General features: G+C 39.0%; 1 protein-coding gene and 1 non-coding gene across 3 annotated transcripts in view; both read left to right on the top strand.

The window, feature by feature from the left end:
- Window positions 1-19849, top strand: part of LOC133622420 (immunoglobulin-like and fibronectin type III domain-containing protein 1) — a 38749-nt gene that overhangs the window by 17841 nt on the left and 1059 nt on the right. Inside the window, exons 15-27 of one of the 2 annotated variants that reach the window (XM_061985172.1) lie at window positions 2750-2836; window positions 2916-2984; window positions 3075-3188; window positions 3674-3798; window positions 7142-7283; window positions 7383-7679; window positions 7756-8052; window positions 17357-17536; window positions 17618-17746; window positions 17817-18116; window positions 18800-18885; window positions 18998-19190; window positions 19254-19550. In XM_061985172.1, the coding sequence (XP_061841156.1) occupies window positions 2750-2836; window positions 2916-2984; window positions 3075-3188; window positions 3674-3798; window positions 7142-7283; window positions 7383-7679; window positions 7756-8052; window positions 17357-17536; window positions 17618-17746; window positions 17817-18116; window positions 18800-18885; window positions 18998-19190; window positions 19254-19550 (2316 nt within the window). Of the gene's footprint in view, window positions 1-2749; window positions 2837-2915; window positions 2985-3074; window positions 3189-3673; window positions 3799-7141; window positions 7284-7382; window positions 7680-7755; window positions 8053-17356; window positions 17537-17617; window positions 17747-17816; window positions 18117-18799; window positions 18886-18997; window positions 19191-19241; window positions 19551-19849 lie in introns of both variants that reach the window. The other variant, XM_061985161.1, reaches the window with a different exon arrangement.
- trnam-cau (transfer RNA methionine (anticodon CAU)) lies at window positions 16779-16851 on the top strand. Its single transcript has one exon. It is a non-coding gene; the product is annotated as a tRNA-Met (tRNA).

Below are 19849 nucleotides of genomic sequence, written 5' to 3'. Positions count from 1 at the left end.
TTCCTCAACATCCAGGTAATACAAAGCACACGCTACCTTTCTTATCACAGCCTGCATTCTCGTTGTCTCTCCTTCGACAAATGGACAAAGTTTTTCGGTAAGTAGAATCACAGCTGACCTGGACATTCGAAAGTTCTCTTGCCGTCTGAGAAGTGTTGTATCTGAAATAGCTGCAATCGCTTTCTCTTAAGGTATTCATGTGTGATTTCCACAAGTGTCTGTACATGTAGAAGAAGGAGAAACACGGGCATGTCTGGATGACTCACCTTCATATTTCCAGTGGTTAGCTCCGTGCTACGAAACCACTTTATTATGAAGCTGGCTGTGGCGCGTTCTTTTTGGTGTCACTTCCTGTGTGGGCGCGGTCTTTCTGGCGTCACTTCCTCTCCGAACTCACTTCGTAAACGATCAGTGAGTCCATGCAAAGCTAAGTGCTGGAGATTCAAGAATTACACGGCTAACTTACCCGTGTAAAAAATTGTCCCAGGAGGGGAACCTTAAACGATGCTTTAGTGTGGCTGAAACGGGGCTTATGCTAAATAATTATTTGTTTAATGAGTTATCCGGCTTAATGTAGACAGGGTCTAAGACACAATTTCACTGAGCCTGGTCAATACATTACAATATATCCTAGTAATCCTTAATACCAAAAAATACTGTCCTTTATGAATGAGCAGTCTTGGGATGACATTAAACCAATTTGATTGGACATTTATTAAGTGTGAGGCTATCGAGCCGTCCATTTTCTATACATCTTGTCCACATTAGTGTCAATCAATCACAGGGCACATTTATCATTCTCACTCACATTCACGCCTATTAACAAGTTAGTCTCAAATGACCCTAACATGCTCCAAAACTCCAAGCTCTGCAGAGACAAAGATATGAACCTGAATCTTATGTGGTTATGAGACAATGTTAGGGCGTAACTGCATTCTAGTTTATAAACTTTTGATCTTCTTGGAAAAAAGTTATAACGGACTGAACCAACTAGCATTTGGCTAAAGAAAATATGTTGGCCTGAACTAAGGCCATGTCTACACTAAGTCGTTTAACCCCTTAAACGAATAATTATTTAGCCTAAGCCCTGTTTCAGCCACACTAAACTAGCGTTTAAAGTCCTCTCCTCAGACAAATTTATACACGGGTAAGTCAGCCGCGTAATTCTTGAATCTCCGACACTTAGCTTTGAATGGACTCATTGATCGTTTACAGAGTGAGTTCGGAGAGGAAGTGATGCCAGAAAGACCTCGCCCACACAGGAAGTGACGTCAGAAAGAATGTGCCACAGCCAGCTTCATAATAAAGCGGTTTCGTAACACGGAGCTAACCACTGGGAGTCATCCAGACATGCCCGTGTTTCTCCTTCTTCTACATGTACAGACGCTTGTTGAAATCACACATGAATACCTTAAGAGAAAGCGATTGTAGTTATTTCAGATACAACACTTCTCAGACGGCAAGAGAACTTTCAAATGATGAGGTCAGCTGTGTTTCTACTTAGCGAAAAACTTTGTCCATTTGTCGAAGGAGAGACAACGAGAATGCGGGCTTCCGTGGATGTGATAAAAAAGGTAGCGTGTGCTTTGTATTACCTGGCCGTCGAGGAAAACGGCAATGAGGGTGAAGGCAAAAGAGTGAGGAGTGTCCTGACCAGATATCTAGATCCCGAGTTTGTCATGTCTGTGTGATCATGTTTTGTTTTAGTTATGTTCGGTTTTGTTTTTGGACTATTTGTGCACTCTTGTTTTGTCACCATGACGACCGATTAGTTGCACCTGTTTTCACGTTCGGTCTCACACACCTGTTGTCAATCATGTCTGTAGTATTTAAGTCCATTGTTTTCAGTTAGTCTGCCTGGCAACATCACATGTTATCATCACTCTGCTTCATGCCTTGTTCACAGTCCCATGCCAAGTAAGTTTTTGTTTCATGTTTATAGTTTTTTGCCTTTGTGCAAGTCTTTTGTTTTCATTAGCCAAGTTTTGTACCTCCGCCATTGTGCGCGCCTTTCGTTTGTTCTTTTTTGATAGTGTTAAATAAAATCATGTACTCACATTCCCGTCTTGCCCGCGCCGACTTTCCGTTGCCTTCCGGGAAAACAAACCCCAAGGACCAAGTCGTGACAGAGTTTGATTGATGTTAAATGTTCTTTATCACATTGTTTACATGTCTAATAAAGATTTGGTTAATTTATGATGGCTCAGGTGTGATTCACTACAATAGGGCCCTACAGCACACTGGATTCCAGTTAATTGAAATACCACAACACTGGATATTGTTCAGATAAGTTACATTTAAGAACTTGCACACAAAGCAACACTAGAGGTGACTATGACCTGTGCATTTTCCGCGCATGCGTACTAGGTCGCTTTGCGCCGGCGGACGGAGGGGGTGAGGGGGTCTTAAACGGTGGCATTGTTGTGTGTGGACACAGATAAGATTAGGTGGGATCTACCCTGGATAACCTTAGTGTAAACGGGGCCTAAAGTAATTATCGTATTTTTCGGACTATAAGTCACAATTTTTTTCATAGTTTGCGACTTATGTATGTTTTTTTCCTTTTTTATTATGCATTTTTGGCAGGTGCGACTTATACTCCGGTGCAACTTATACTCCGAAAAATACGGTAGTGTGAACGTTGGTTTTTCAGCATTCACACTATCCATTTTTGGCACCAAGTCGGTTAAGTGTCAATGCTCCTCTCTGGGTCTTCCCACCATTAAGCTAACAACCTGTCGTTGCACAGATGGTTTTAAAGCAGGAAAATCTGAGGGAAATGAGGGCGGCGATGCAGCAAACAAGCATGATGAAGAGACGGAGCAGGACGCACAAGGTACACGCAGACAATATCACCGCTCTTATCGCGGGCCGGTTCATGTCTTGTGGATCGACTACTTATTTCGTCTGTACAGAGTGGAGCGACGCACGTGATGGAAAGTTAAATGCGATCAATGCAAAGCTCACGGAAAGAAAGAAAAGACGTATGTTTTAAGAAAAAAAATCAGAGAGCTTAATAACTTGTTCACCATTTAACTGTTTGTGGATATAATATGCCATTTATTCCTTTATAGTTGAGAATTTATTTAACGAAGACAGCGAGTCTACGGAGGCTGAAGAAGCGATTGGCATTGCCACACAACCCAGACGTAAAAGAATTGGCCCACTGATAGAAAATGTGGTAATTGGTAAGTACTTAAAAGGCTACCATAGAAGACATAGTCAACAAAGGAAGAATGAATGCACTGATTTGGATTAATTGACCTCCTTAATTGTGATTAGATATACACTCACACGTGCAATCCAGCTGTGTTGTATGTTGATTGTACCAACAAAAGACAATCACAGTGGCATTATTCTCTTGTTCTAGAAGTAATGAATGTTTACAATCAAGCCTGAAATGATGCTTATCCCTGGCAAATGTTGACTTGAAGTTACTTTTATTTAACTGGCATTTTTTTTTATCTTTCAGAAGATAAAAATGTAATGTACAGGAAGCATCATTGTGGAAAAAAATAATTTATTGGATTTTGTTGACATTCGGACAAAAACTTCAAGTCGAAATTTGCCAAGGGTATGAATAATTTTAGGCTTGACTATAATAGGACATTAGCCACTCTTCAGTTAACGAATAGAGTGGAAATCTACTTCACTAACTTCTCACTGTTGTTAGATCCCGGTGTTCAATTTATCTGGGGCTTGTCTGACATCAATGCCATCATCGGTGAGAATGCAGAGCTAACGTGTAAACTCAGCAAAGAGGACTTCGAAGGAGTCTGGTTCAGAGACGACGAAAAGGTCAGTCATGGGGTCACTTTTCACAATAAATATTTTTGTGTGTTAGAGTAGCAAACAGGAAAACAATATATTACATTATTCTCGGTCTCCAATCACATTGACATTTGATATGTTTAGACCGGAAAAGGAGGTAATTACCAAAGACTTATACTGAATAATCACAATATCTAAACAGAGGGGTCCCCAAACTACGGATCCTGCCTGCTACCATGCCAGGGGACGTCCATGCATCCATTGTTCTACCGCTTGTCCCTTTCAGGGTCATGGGGGAGCTGGAGCCTTTTCCAGCTGCACTCCAAAGTAAAAAAAAATGATAATAATAAATAAATAAAAATAGATATAAATATCTTAGGGCTGTCAAGTGATTACTTTTGTAATCATATTAATTACACTCTAAACCTGTGATTAATTATGATTAATCACTGGTTATTTGCTTGCATAAATAACATTTGCTGAAGAAAATACCCCAATATTTGGGTACAAATGCAACTTTGTCGTCAGAATGTCACACAGGAACGCAACTGCAAGTCATTGATTTGCTCAAAACTTGTTGAAAATAAGTAAAGGAAAATTGTGCACATTATAAAAGTCTTTGCAGTTTGCAATAACTTGCACCACCTCTTAAAAGACACACATGTCACAGATATTACACTATTGTCTTGTGGCGTTTGTGTTTGTTGTGACTTTTCTCGACCACCGTTGATATCCGCCATTTTTGTTTTATTGACGGCGCAGATGGGGAAATAGACTTAACGTTTAAAATCATTATTGTTAAAAGTGCTAAACTTCATATAAAGTCTGCCGTTCTTAAATCCAATGTTTTCCTTTTTCTAGTATAAATAAAATTGATCGATACCATTTTAAAACGATCTTTGATAGATACCTATCTCTTGGAAGGCAAAAGAACACAGATTGATTGAGGAATAAAAATGGTTTTATCGATGTAGCGATCAATTGTTACACCCCTATGTATATATATATATATATGTATATGTATATAAATATATAAAGTTGGGACAAGCGGTAGAAAATGGATGGATTGATGGACGGCTATATACTGTATATACATATATATATAAATATATATATATACATATATATATATATATATATATATATATATATATATATATATATATATATATATATATATATATAAAACCGTATATATATACAGATATAAATGTGTGTGTGTATGTATCCATCCATCTTCTCTCTCTTTCTCCCTATACATGCATACATATATATGTATTAATACTATATATATATATATACATATATATATATATATATATATATATATATATATATATATATATATATATATATATATATATATATATATATATATATAAAGTTGTGACTAGCGGTAGAAAATGGATGGATTGATGGACGGCTATATATACATATATTCATATATATATATATATATATATATATATATATATATATATATATATATATATATGTATACATACATATATATATATATATATGTATATATATATATATATATATATATATATATATATACATATATATATATATATATACATATATATACATATATATATATATACATATATATAGATATATATGTGTGTGTATATATGTATCCATCTATCTTCTCTCTCTTTCTCTCTATACATATGCATATATATATATATATATATATATATATAAATATATATATATATATATATATATATATATATATATATATATATATATATATATATATATATATATATATATATACATATATATACACATATATTACCATATATATATATAGCTATATATGTGTGTGTATATATGTATCCTGTCATGGCGTGGACTGTGAGGGTGTTGTTTTCCCGAGATGCAAGAATTGGGAGCGGACGTGGCGTGAAGGTAAAAACATCATTTAATTTTACTATAACAAAAAGAACAAACTAAAGGCGCGCAAGTACAAACTTGGCTAAGAAAACAAAACTAGCACTTGGGCAAAAACCATGAACATGAAATAAATAACACTTGCTAACTGTGACATGAATAAACAAACACTTACTTGAAAAGCATGGCACTATGGCATGGAACACATAATCAGTGGAGTAACAGGCAGGGCCGGCCCGTGGCATAGGCCGTATAGGCAAATGCTAAGGGCGCCGTCCATCAGGGGGCGCCACGCCAGTGCCACAAATGTTGGAGAAAAAAAAAAAAAGAAAGAAAGTTGGTACTATTATTTCTAAATACAAAAAAATAATCCCACGTTAATTAAAATGCAAAGTAAAGCCTATTTAATAGAAATATTATTTGTTACAACATTACGCCCCCCCCAACCCCCCTCCTTGTATCATGACTCTTTTTGGACGTCACCACATCAAAAAATCAACACAAGATGTCAAAACGGCCAAAACTGTCAGGTGCCCAAGGAAGAAAAAAGAAAAGAAGAGGAGTAGAAACGAGAAAAGACAGAGGTAGCAGGTAGGTAACGTTAGCCTACATGAAATTATTTGTCTGTTACAGAATGTGATAGTAACCTGGCTTGTTAGCATTAAGCTAATGTTACATGATTCGGCAATTGCTAATCAATAAATAGCTAGTTCTGTTTTAACGTCGGGTTAATATTGTGGAGGGGGCTACATTGTTATGGAAAATAATAATGTAATGTTAGGTAATTACTGTACTCCCACCTTACATTCCTCAGGTATTATCTTTTAAGCAGGTGTTTTTGTTTACATTGTTATTGCCTTCTGGTTAGCTAATGTTTGCCCTGCAGTTAATAGTCACTTGTCCACCCCTTTATATATTAGGTATAGTTGTAAGTAAAAAAAAAAGGTCAAAGATAAAGCTATTCGGTTTCTTGTGAGGGGGGGGGGGGGGGGCACCTAAAATCTTGCCTAGGGCGCCAGATTGGTTAGGGCCGGGCCTGGTAACAGGGATAACAGAGTTAATGTTGCCAGGCTGACTTCCTGGCAACTATCGGCTTAAATAGTCTTGGACATGTTTAATGATAGGTGTGTGAGTGCAAATGAATCAGGTGCGTGACATGAGGACAGGTGAAAACTAATGGGTTGTCATGGAAACAAAACAAACAAGAGTGCACAGAGTCCAAAAACCAACCGAACATAACCAAAACAAAACATGATCACGCAGACATAACATATCCATCCATCTTCTCTCTCTTTTTCTCTACACACACACACACACACACACATATATATATATATATATATATATATATATATATATATATATATATATATATATATATATATATATATATGGCGATTTGTGTGTAGAATAAGTGTGGCTGTCAGTGTTTTATCCATTTATTTTCATCTGCCACTTTTCCTATCAGATCACTCCAGATGACACTTTTACAATCTCTACAGAGGGTGCAATCCATAAATTACTTATAATAAAATGCCAAGAGGATCACTCTGGGAAATATCGTTTTGAGGCCGACAATCGAAAAACAGAGGCAGTGGTGAACGTCAAAGGTTTGAATGTTCGCTCTGACAACAATTATTAAATTTGAAATCACACAGTGTTAGCTGAAACACTTTACAGTGGCATAAACTACAATGTTCCCATTTCAGATCCTCCAAGATTTGACCCCGACGACCTCAGTGCCTTCACGGAGCCCTTGAGAATTAAAATAGGGCACAACGCCATCTTTAAACTGAATTTTCTCGGCTTTGAGCCTATTAAGATCCAGTGGTACAGAGAGGGAGAGAAAGTTTATGACGACGCCAGCAGCACCAGGGTAGAAAAATCAACCAATCACAGCCGCCTGGTGTTGAGCAGATGCCAGAGGAGGGACTCGGGAGAAATCAAGATCAAGCTCAAAAATGAACATGGCACAGCTGAAGCAATTACACAGCTGATTGTACTCGGTGAGCCAATGAACACCATTTCAGTCAAACACAGGATTTCTCTGAAACATTCAAATTGACATTCCATGTCTTTCAGACAAACCCACTTCTCCACTGGGCCCCGCAGAGATCACACTGAGCTCGGCTACATGCATTGAATTCAAGTGGAGGCCTCCAAAGGATGACGGCGGCTCGCTGGTGATGAACTACATCATGGAGCGACAACAGGTTGGGCGAAACACTTGGAAAAAAATAGGAGAGATCCCCGGTGTACCTTTTTACCGCGACACAGACGTGGACCGTGGACGCAAATACTGTTACAGAATCCGAGCTCTGACCTCAGAGGGCGTGAGTGAGGTGATGGAGACTGAAGACCTGCAAGCTGGTATACTAGGTGAGGGGATGCATTACTACAGACTAAGTTGTACGGTATACCGGTATTAGTATAGGACCGTGATACTAATGAATAATTTTCGGTACTATACCGCCTCTGAAACGTACCGGTCCCGCACCCCCCGCACCCGCGTCGAAGTCACGTCGTGTCATTGCTGGTTTACGAGCAGAGGAGCATGTTCGGTAGCACACAATCACGGAGTACTTACAAGCAGACACAGTGTGTAGACAGAAAAGGGAGAACGGACACATTTTGGCTTAAAAACTAAAGATAAGTGTGAAGTTATAACACTGAAACACCCTCAGAAAGAGATGCTTTAAGACATGGCTAGCAAGCTAGCGGCTAACGTCCGTCCGCCGTCGGCAGTGTTTTAGCTACTTCTAAATCACTAATTCTGGTCTCCATGGCGACAAATAAAGTATGTTTTTTACAAGTATCATCCCTGCAGGACGAGGAATAGCTAAACATGTTTCACTACACACCGTAGCTCACCGGCGTCAAAATGTAAACAAACGCCATTGGTGGATCTACACCTAACATCCACTGTAATGATACCAAGTACAGTAGCGTATCTAGCCGATACTACTATGATTACGTTGAGATTTTTTGGCATCACGACATCTTCTTTCGTATTTTTTTAAATGCATATTATGTTTTTAAAGTCAGGAAATATGTCCCTGGACACATGAGGACTTTGAATAAGACCAATGAATGATCCTGTAACCACTTGGTATCCGATTGATACCCAAATTTGTGTTATCATCCAAAACTAATGTAAAGTATCAAACAACAGAAGAATAAGTGATTATTACATTTTAACAGATGTGTAGATAGAACATGTTAAAAGAGAAAGTAAGCAGATATTAACAGTAAATGAACAACTAGATTAATAATTCATTTTCTACCACTTGTCCTTAATAATGTTGACAAAATAATAGAATGATAAATGACACAATATGTTACTGCATACGTCAGCAGACTAATTAGGAGCCTCTGTTTGTTTACTTACTACTAAAAGACAAGTTGTCTTGTATGTTCACTATTTTATTTAAGGACTTAACTGCAATAAGAAAAATATGTTTAATGTGTGATTTTTTTGTTAAAATAAAGCCAGTAATGCAGTTTTTTGTGGTCCCCTTTATTTAGAAAAGTACCGAAAAGTATCGAAATAATTTTAGTACCGGTACCAAAATATTGGTATTGTTACAACACTAGAACAGACTGTGACTGTGCACCAACCACTGGTACATAAGATACTGTACAGCAGGAAGGGGATTCATATAATAAATGATAAATCCGCTCGGGATGGTGTCCTGCTGGCCCCACTATGGACTGGACTCTTACTATTATGTTGGATCCACTATGGACTGGACTCTCACAATATTATGTCAGACCCACTCGACATCCATTGCTTTCGGTCTCCCCTAGAGGGGGGCGGTTACCCACATATGCGGTCCTCTCCAAGGTTTCTCATAGTCATTCACATCGACGTCCCACTGGGGTGAGTTTTTCCTTGCCCGTATGTGGGCTTTGTACCGAGGATGTCGTTGTGGCTTGTGCCTTTGAGACACTTGTGATTTAGGGCTATATAAATAAAGATTGATTGATTGATTGATTGATAAATGGGTTGTACTTGTATAGCGCTTTTCTACCTTCAAGGTACTCAAAGCGCTTTGACACTACTTCCACATTTACCCATTCACACACACATTCACACACTGATGGAGGGAGCTGCCATGCAAGGCGCTAACCAGCACCCATCAGGAGCAAGGGTGAAGTGTCTTGCTCAGGACACAACGGACATGACGAGGTTGGTACTAGGTGGGGATTGAACCAGGGACCCTCGGGTCGCGCACGGCCATTCTTCCACTGCGCCACGCCGTCCCTAATATGGCCACATTCGTTGCCTTTTACCTGACACATGAAACATGACGAATGGGGGGGTGCACTATCCACTTTGGTTTTGAATATCTTAAAATGTATTTTGTGGCATTTCCAACTTTGACCACTGTTGCTATGGAGAGTGACGCTTTCCATCATTTTCAGCAGACTACATAGCAAAATTATTAACCAACCCTCTTCGTCTCGTACGAGATCCACCCAGGAATGGGGTCATATAAATCACTTCCCTACTGTAGTTTGCAATCTATGACTAACTTACAATGTTAAAAAAAAACTGAGCAAACATACAGCTGGATCCGAACTGTCGAGCTATCAGTCTTAACCTGAGGGGCACACGGTTAATTCAATTCAAATAAACACGGAAGACATTACAGAGTAAGGATGTCTCACGTGCCTCTTTACAGCCAAGTAGGGACGCTGTTCTACAGTACCAGTCAGAGTATATGTGACCAATCATGATATCCTCTGGCCATACTCTCTCTGATTGGTCAAAAGCCCCTCACGTGACCACAGGGCGCCATATTTGCTTCCAACTTTGAAACTGAGTTGGTCATACCCCTTCTATACAGGGCCCTGGTACCAGCGGCAGCTTTTTCCACCATTGCGTTCCACCTCTCAGTTATTTAAAGTTAAAAACTGCATAATGTTTATAGTATTTTTTTTCAATATAGCAAATAGTCCTGAGCAATGTCAAATCGGGAATGTATGATAATTTTCTGACATCCATTTTCTACCGCTTGTCCCTCTCGGGGTCACGGGGGTGGCTGGAGTCTATCCCAGCTGCAATTGAGCGGAAGGCGGAGTATATATATATATATATATATATATATATATATATATATATAGAGGTTTATTTGAAATAGGGACATATACAAAAACATAGACATCTGAAACAGTTATCCAATGTATGCATCATAGTGTTTGTAGCCAAAGCTAATTTACAACACTTGTCCCCAACAACAACAACACAGATCCAACATCATTAAAATAGGAAAATTAAAAATAGAATGAGTCGATAATAGTAATAATACAGACAAAGTGCAAACTAGATAAAAGCCAATAATAATAATAACACAGACAAAGTGCAGACTATATAAAAACCAATTAGTAAAAATGAGTAAAAACTAAACATGGGAACACGATTGTTGCTCAACTAGCTATAATTTTGTTTGTTTTTTTAAAAGTGACAAGTGCAGGTATACTTTTCAAAGTGTCCGGTAAAGAGTCCCATTGTTGTGGTACTTTTATTGAAAAGGCGGTCTGGGCAAAAGATGTTCTACGGAATGAAACACAACAGTTGCCTTTTGACATTGCTTGGGTGGTAGATCTGGTACCACTTTGCAGTCTTGTAATTGCCTTGCAGAGCAATTGGGGAGCAGAGTTATTCAAGCATTTAAAAACCAATTTGACTGTGTGTAACAAAATAAAATTGGTAAACTTAAAATATTGTATTTGGTTAAAATTTGGCAATGATGATATCGTATACTCTTCCTTTCTAGAACTTTCAAGGTGCGGTTATAAAGACACTCAATGGTCTTGATCATACTTGCCAACCCTCCCGAATTTTCCGGGAGACTCCCGAAATTCAGCGTCTCTCCCGAAAACCTCCCGGGACAAATATTCTCCCGGAAATCTCCCGATTTTCAGCAGGAGCTGGAAGCCACGCCCCCTCCAGCTCCATGCGGACCTGAGTGAGGACAGCCTTTTTTCATGACAGGAGGACAACAGGGTGACAAGAACTAAATCATCCAGACTAGAGATACATTGTATTATTATGTTTATCTTACCTAAAAAAAAATATATTTATTAATTTACAAAAAAAATAAATAAATACATGTTTACTATATTTTGCTAAAAACATCAAAATTAATTGTATTTTTATTTGTATTTTTTCCTGACTCCTTATTACATCCAGCCATAGAATTATACATTAAAATAAACATATTTGAAATAATTGATTTTAAATTATCATAATAATTCATTTAAAATGACCATATTTAATTATTAAAATAATTGCTTGTTTATCAACAACTTTAGCATTTTATTCATTACATTTTGAAACTCTCAGAAGCCAAATTATGTTATATTCCTTAATATTTATTTATGCAAGTTTGAAGTATCAATTATCTAAACACAGTTTTGTTTGCATATTTTCAGGATGTAAATATCTATCTATATATATATATGTATGTATATATATATATATATATATATATATATATATATATATATATATATATATATATATGTATGTGTGGGGAAAAAAAAAATCACAAGACTATTTCATCTCTACAGGCCTGTTTCATGAGGGGGGGTACCCTCAATCGTCAGGAGATTTTAATGGGAGCATTCGCATACCATGGTTTATATAGGGCACAGAGTGGGTGGGTACAGGCTGGCCTAGGGGCGTGGTGATTGGCTCATGTGTTACCTAGGAGGTGTTTCCGTCTATGGCGGCATGTTGTTACAATTTCGCTGCGCTTGTTGAGGGATGACAGGTCTGGACGGTAAATAATAAACAGTTTCTCTTTCAAGCATAGGTTGCATCTTTTATTACCACTATTGTAAGGTGTGCTGGATGCAAGAATTTGCCATGTTATTGAATATTCAACATTATTGTCTTTGAGGTCCCAAATGTGTTTGCTGAGTTCTGTGGTATTTCGCAGATTTTTGTTCCTGAAAGAAGCCTTGTGATTGTTCCATCTGGTTTTGAATTCACCCTCGGTTAATCCTACATATGTGTCGGATGTGTTAATGTCCTTGCGTATTACCTTAGATTGGTAGACAACTGATGTTTGTAAGCACCCCCCGTTGAGGGGGCAATCAGGTTTCTTTCGACAGTTGCATGCTTTGTTGGTTTTGGAGTCGCTCTGACTGGGGGTCGACGGCTCATTTGCAATTGTTTTGTTGTGGTTTGAGATGATTTGTCGTATATTGTTCATGCAGCTGTAGCTCAATTTAATGTTGTTCTTGTTGAATACTTTTCTTAGGTTGTTGTCTTTGGGAAAGTGTTTGTCAATCAGATTGAGGAATTTGTGTCCAATGTTCGTTGAGACGTTTTTGCTGTATGGGGGGTTGTACCAGATGATGTTGTTTCGTTTTCTGTTCTTTTTTGGCTGGTTTCCTGGCGTGGGTTCATAGGTGAGGGTGAAATTGTATCCGCTTTCATCAAGGGCTTTTTGGTACGGGGGGGTTGCTTGGTCAAATTCAGCTTTGCTACATGACAGCATCGATAGCCTTTTATTGATTCCGGTAGGTATTCTTTTCGTGGTGGTGGGTGGGTGGTTGTTGTCATGGTGCACGTATTGGAGTGTTGTGTTGGGTTTCGTGAATGGTTGGTAGCTGTTATTTCTCAGGTTGAAAGTGACGTCAAGGAAGTTGACGGTTTGCTTGTTGGCTTCAATCGTGATCCGTAGGCCGTTCTCTTTGAAAATTTGGCATATGCGCTTCTTGGTATTCTCGCTGCTCCTTGGCGAGGCGCGACACACTGCCAGTCCGTCATCACGGTAAATACCAAGGTTCAGATTGAGGCTAGCGAGCTGGGAGAGGAGGAAACTCCCAACGAGTGTATATATATATATATATATACACATATATATATATATATATGTACTGTATATGTATGAAATACTTGACTTGGTGAATTCTAGCTGTCAATATACTCCTCCCCTCTTAACCACGCCCCCAACCACGCTCCACCCCGCCCCCGACCACGCCCCCACCCCCCTCCTCCCGAAATCGGAGGGCTCAAGGTTGGCAAGTATGGTCTTGATTGATGACTGGTGTGCCTGGGACCATATAGTAAGTTAAGCCATAAGATGTGTGAAAGAATCATTGCATTCATAAAAGTAAAAGCACAGCTAAGAGTTAAGCAGTTTCTTATAATCTTAAAACAGCCTAGGTTTGCCTTCAGGGTTTTATACATTTTCTTAATGTGACTTTTAAAATTCAACTGATAGTCTACGATTATGCCCAAATATTTGACTTCATGTACTTGTTCAATGAGCTCCTCATTAAATTGTATATTCAGGTTTGTTTGAGGTAGCTTTTTTATGGAGAAGCAGACAGAGTTTAGTCTTTTTAGTGTTTAGGGTTAAACAGGATGATGCCAGCCAAGATGCTATTTTGTCTAATTTAGCATTTAACTTCTCAGCAACTAGAGTACAGGTCTTACCTGATGTACATACCACTGTGTCATCCGCATACATCTGTAAATCTATATCTGTGCATACATCTGGTAGGTCATTGATGTATAGACTGAATAGTATCGGTCCCAAGACACTACCCTGAGGTATCCCTGTTTCTATTTTGCGGAAGGAAGATCTCACATTATTAATGGTGACACATTGTTCATGTCCAGTACACCCTGGACAAGTCGCCACTTCATCGTAGGGGCAACACAGATAGACAACATTCGCTAATCGGGGCCATATTATCCGAATATTGAATATGAATATTGAAAATGTTGACAAATGTTGTAGTGTAAAAACAAAATAATTCCCATCTTTACAAGTTACTTCTTGCTTTCCTGTTCTGTCTCAGACTGGATCTAAGTCAGACAATGCTGCTGGGTCTAACTCAGACTATACAGGCAACACCGCCACTGCCCTCTGCAGCAAACATGGTGAATCACAGTTCACAACACATCACAGCAGTGGTTCTTAACCTTGTTGGAGGTACCGAACCCCACCAGTTTCATATGCACATTCACCGAACCCTTCTTTTGTGAAAAATAAAATGTTTTTTTTCAAATTCAAGACAAAGTTATATGTTTTTGGTAACACTTTAGTATGGGGAACATATTCTAAGTAACAAAGACTTAATTTAGAGTTATTTGGTTAGGGTTAGAGGGTTAGGGTTATAATAAGGCCATGTCGAATAAGGCATTAATAAGTACTTAATAATGACTAGTTAAGAGCCAATATATTACTAATTTGCATGTTAATAAGCAACTAATTAATGGTGAATATGTTCCCCATACTAAAGTGTTACCATGTTTTTTTACTGGTGCATAAAATGAACCGTGCATGAACATCACCTTGTTCAAAGAACAAAACCAACACAGTGCATAAACTCACAACAAATTACACACCTGCAAATCAGTGTGACTTCTGCTGTTGCCGTATTCATAATACGCCGATAGGGAGAAGTTAATATTTACACGATGAGTTGAGTGTGTCTTGACCTCCGCCGAACCCCTGAGCCCGACTCACCGAACCCCTAGGGTTCCATCGAACCCAGGTTAAGAACCGCTGCTCTAATAACAAAAGCTGCCATGCAGGCTCTTTTCGCCATTGCTCAATAAATGATAATGAATCAAAATCAGGGCATCATGGTGATACAGGGGTTAGTGCATGTGCCTCACAATACGAAGGTCCTGAGTAGTCGTGAGTTCAATCCCGGGCTCGGTATCTTTCTATGTGGAGTTTGTATGTTCTCCCCGTGACTGCCTGGGTTCCCTCCGGGTACTCCGGCTTCCTCCCACCTCCAAAGACATGCACCTGGGAATAGGTTGATTGGCAGCACTGAATGGGCCCTAGTGTGTGAATGTGAGTGTGAATGTTGTCTGTCTATCTGTGTTGGCCCGGCGATGAGGTGGCGACTTGTCCAGGGTGTACCCCGCCTTCCGCCCGAATGCAGCTGAGATATGCTCCAGATATGTTCCGCGACCCCGAAAAGGGACAAGCGGTAAAACATGGATGGATGGATGGATGGAATCAAAATCAATGGTGTTATAAATGATTGACCTATTCAGGGCTCCAATTACTTCACATCAAATATTCCACTTTGAAATATTTTTGGGGGGGAAATATTGCATATTTTGTGGCCTTGCCATACAAAAGTTTTCTTTGGAAAAAAGGCTTTAAACAAACAGATAAAAAGAATAATAAAAATATATAGTTGAGGGACATATCTGAAGTTGATTTTAGAGCAGTGGTTCTTAACCTTGTTGGGGGTACCGAACCCCACCAGTTTCATATGCGCATTCACCGAACCCTTCTTTAGTGAAAAATAAAATGTTGTTTTTTTTCAAATTCAAGAAAAGGTTTTATGTTTTTTTACTGGTGCACAAAATGAACCGTGCATGAACATCACCTTGTTCAAAGAACAAAACCAACACAGTGCATGAACTCACAACAAATTACACACCTTACACACATTACCATGAATTGATTAACGTGGACCCCGACTTAAACAAGTTGAAAAACGTATTTGGGTGTTACCATTTAGTGGTCAATTGTACGGAATATGTACTGTACTGTGTAAACTGTACTGTTTCACATAATATATTCTCTTCCTTTGCAATCTGCTAGTAAAAGTTTCAATCGATCAATCAAACAACCTGCAAATCAAATGGAACATTAGAGGGAACATTGTTTGGGACTATCCATAATACGCCGTTAGGGAGAAGTTTTTATTTACACGATAAGTCGGATGTGTCTTTACCTCCGTGGCGAAGGCTCCGCCGAACCCCTGAGGCCGACTCACCGAACCCCTATGGTTCGATCGAACTCAGGTTAAGAACCGCTGCACCACAGCCACTATATTGTATCACATATCCTCAGACATATTCACTTATAGATATCATCGTGAAGCGTATTTACGTCGTACCTCAGATCACATCTCTCGCACGACGCAGTTGAAAATGCAGCAGGGTGCACTTTCATTGGCCACATGTTGGTGATTTTGGAGGATGTTAAACAAAAAGCCGACTTTTCGTTTTCAGGTGTAGAAAAAGATGAGTGGACAGCAAGCTCATACCTATGGTAATGCTAAACCTGCTAGAAAGTTTGTATAACCATTGTAGCACCTCTTTTTCTCAGGCCTCGTTGGCGCAGTAGGCAGCGCGTCAGTCTCATAATCTGAAGGTCGTGAGTTCGAGCCTCACACGGGGCAGATATTTTTCTCTCCCAGCTAATTTTTTTTAAATGGAATTTTAAGTTTAGCTCTACCATTTTTTTATCCACAAAATAAATTGAGGATTATAACAACATTTTTACAGCAGCGACCTCTGCCGCCACAAAATACAATACATTATTTTGTGGCCACTTTGAGCAGGACATTCAGTATTTCTCCTGTCCAATGTAATAATCAGCACACTCTTAGACTTAGACTTCCTTTTTATTGTCATTCAAATTTGAGCTTTACAGTACAGATAAGAACGAAATTTCGTTGCATTAGCTCATTGTAGTGCAGGATAAAAGAGCAATAAGGTGCAGATATAAATAAATAGATTGCTGTACAGATAAATATATTGCACTTTTTCATATGCATCCACGTTTATGGATTTATGTTATATTGTATTTATATTCCAGCAAATTAATCCGTTTTTGGGGGGGAATTGAGGGGATTATTTTGTGTGTGTATTTTATTATGTTGTGTGTGCCTCTGTATATTTCAGCCTTCCCTAGTGCCCCTGCACCTCCAAAGGTGGTCAGTACTTTTGACGACTGCATAAACCTCTCTTGGACAGCGCCAAGTAATACCGGAGGCTCACAAATTCTGGGCTACATTTTGGAGAAACGCAAAAAGGGAAGTAACCTCTGGACTGCAGTGAACGCTTCAAATGAGCCAGTTAAAGGTGTGTTACATTTTTATCAGTCCTCAAGTGATTTTAATGTGCACAAGAGCAGTGACATAATTTAGTTTCATGTATTTTCAGTGAAGAAATGTGCAGTGAAGGATGTAGTAGCAGGTCTGGAATATGAATTCAGAGTTTTGGCCGTGAACCTTTCGGGACCTGGTGAATTTAGCAATCCGTGTGATTTTGTTTTCGCACGGGATCCTAAAAGTAAGTGTTGCAACTGCACTCAATCCGTATGTATCTCATTTCTAACTATCATATTCTTCTCTCTCTCCAGAACCGCCTGGCAAAGTAATCGGCTTAAAAGTGACAGAAACGTCATACAACCACTTTGTCTTGACCTGGACCAAACCCGAGGACAAACCTAACATGCAGGATGAAGCCAAAAGCTTTATTATCGAGATAAGGAATGCACAGTGCCTTGAATGGTCCCGAAGCACCACCATCACCACCACCTACACGGCAAAAGGACTAAGGGCAATGGACATGTACTGGGTCAGAGTCATTGCAAGCAATGATGGCGGAGAGAGTGAACCTGAGGAGCTTCCCAACTATGTCCTTGCAATGCCACCCCTTGGTTTGTCAAAATATTATTTATTTGAGTTAAATGTTAACACCATAGGAGCCGATCCTGTGTATGCTTCGGGGCTAGAGAACCCACGTGGGATTGATGGCAACTTTCAATCTTTAAAATAATTTTTGAAAAATGTATTTTGTTGTAGTTAATTTTGTGGCGAGTTTGGTGCGTTTTACAAAATAATAAAGCCACAAATCATATGGGATATTAACTTCGCTGAACGTCAATTTTTTTTTAATACACACACATCCAGCAGTAATGTAGATCGGCGCCTATGGTTAACACTACTACTGTGCTATCACTAATTTTAGTTGTGTTTTTCAACAATGATGGTTGCAGATCTTTGGTTTTATATTTTCCTTAATAATTAAGTGGCATCTACAGATTGTCGAGTAGAGCATTTGAAATATTACACAAAATAAATGAAACATGTATGAATATATGAAACAGATTACACATATAACTTGTTCTCATAGTCAAAATGATTGACCAAATCCTTTAGGTTTATTTCAGTGAACAGTAAATATTATTTGTTCTGTTTTTACAACAATTTAATTACCACAAAATCTTCTTTTCATTAAAATGTATAAATATAACCCTGAAAATGCTTTTTTTTTTCTGACAAACATTAATGAGATACTGATATATTAAACCACTGAGGCATTTTGTTTTCATCTTTTCAGTGAGACCAAAGTTCACAAACAAAAAGATGAAGACGTTCATGGTGGTCAGGGCTGGTAACACCGTCAGGGTTACTATAAACTTTGAGGTAAGATTTACAATTCTAACGCTGCTTTCATTTTGAAATGCTATATCTAGTGCAAAATGCATATTTTGGCATGCGAGTTCGACAAAATGACAGGGTCTTTTTGTTTTCCTAGGCTTCGCCACCACCAGAGATCACATGGCTCAAGGACAACGGGCCGGTGCCAAAGCGAGTTACTGTGAGTAACTCAGACGGCGCATCACAGATATTGATCCCTTCGTCCGAGCGCTTTGATTCTGGCATCTACTCCATTTTGGTGAAAAATTTGGCAGGACAGGAAACCTTTAGTACAGAAGTCAGGGTCACAGGTAACAAGTGCTGCAAAATCTGCTTTTTACCTTCCAAGTTTATACATCTAGCTCTGCTCACAGACGATCCCAAGCCACCGGGACCGGTGGAGCTGGAGGAAAACGTGCCTGGCACAGTAACGGTGACGTGGCAACCTTCTCCTGATGAGAAGCTTGATGACCGGCTACACTACACGGTTTCCAAACTGGACTCGACCAAACGCACTTGGGCCACAGTGGCTGACAGACTCTTCAATAACAAGTTCACAGTGTGCAACGTCATGCACGGCAGGGAATATCATTTTCGGATCTACGCCAAAAACGACATGGGCGTATCTGCACCCTCCGAGTCACCCACCTGGGGGGTAGAGAGAAAGAAAGGTTTGTGGGTAACACAAAACTTTGACATTTTAGATGACGGTGTACGAAGCACTGGTACATAAGATACTGTAGAGAAGGAAGGAGATTCATATGGTTGCAGTTTACCTGACACATGAAACGTGACTAATGGAGGGTTGGGGGGTGTACTATCCACCTTACCTGCCAGGTGGCAGTTGAGTGTTGAATATCTTAAAATGTGTTTTGTTGCAATTCCAACTTTGACCACAGCATCAGTTGCTATGTAGAGGGGCGCTTTCCATCATTTTCAGTAGACTACTTTGCAAAATGAATAACTCATC

The sequence above is a fragment of the Nerophis lumbriciformis genome, linkage group LG01 (genome assembly GCF_033978685.3).
Source record: "Nerophis lumbriciformis linkage group LG01, RoL_Nlum_v2.1, whole genome shotgun sequence".
Lineage (NCBI taxonomy): Eukaryota > Metazoa > Chordata > Actinopteri > Syngnathiformes > Syngnathidae > Nerophis > Nerophis lumbriciformis.
This window is presented reverse-complemented; position numbering and strand designations above follow the sequence as displayed.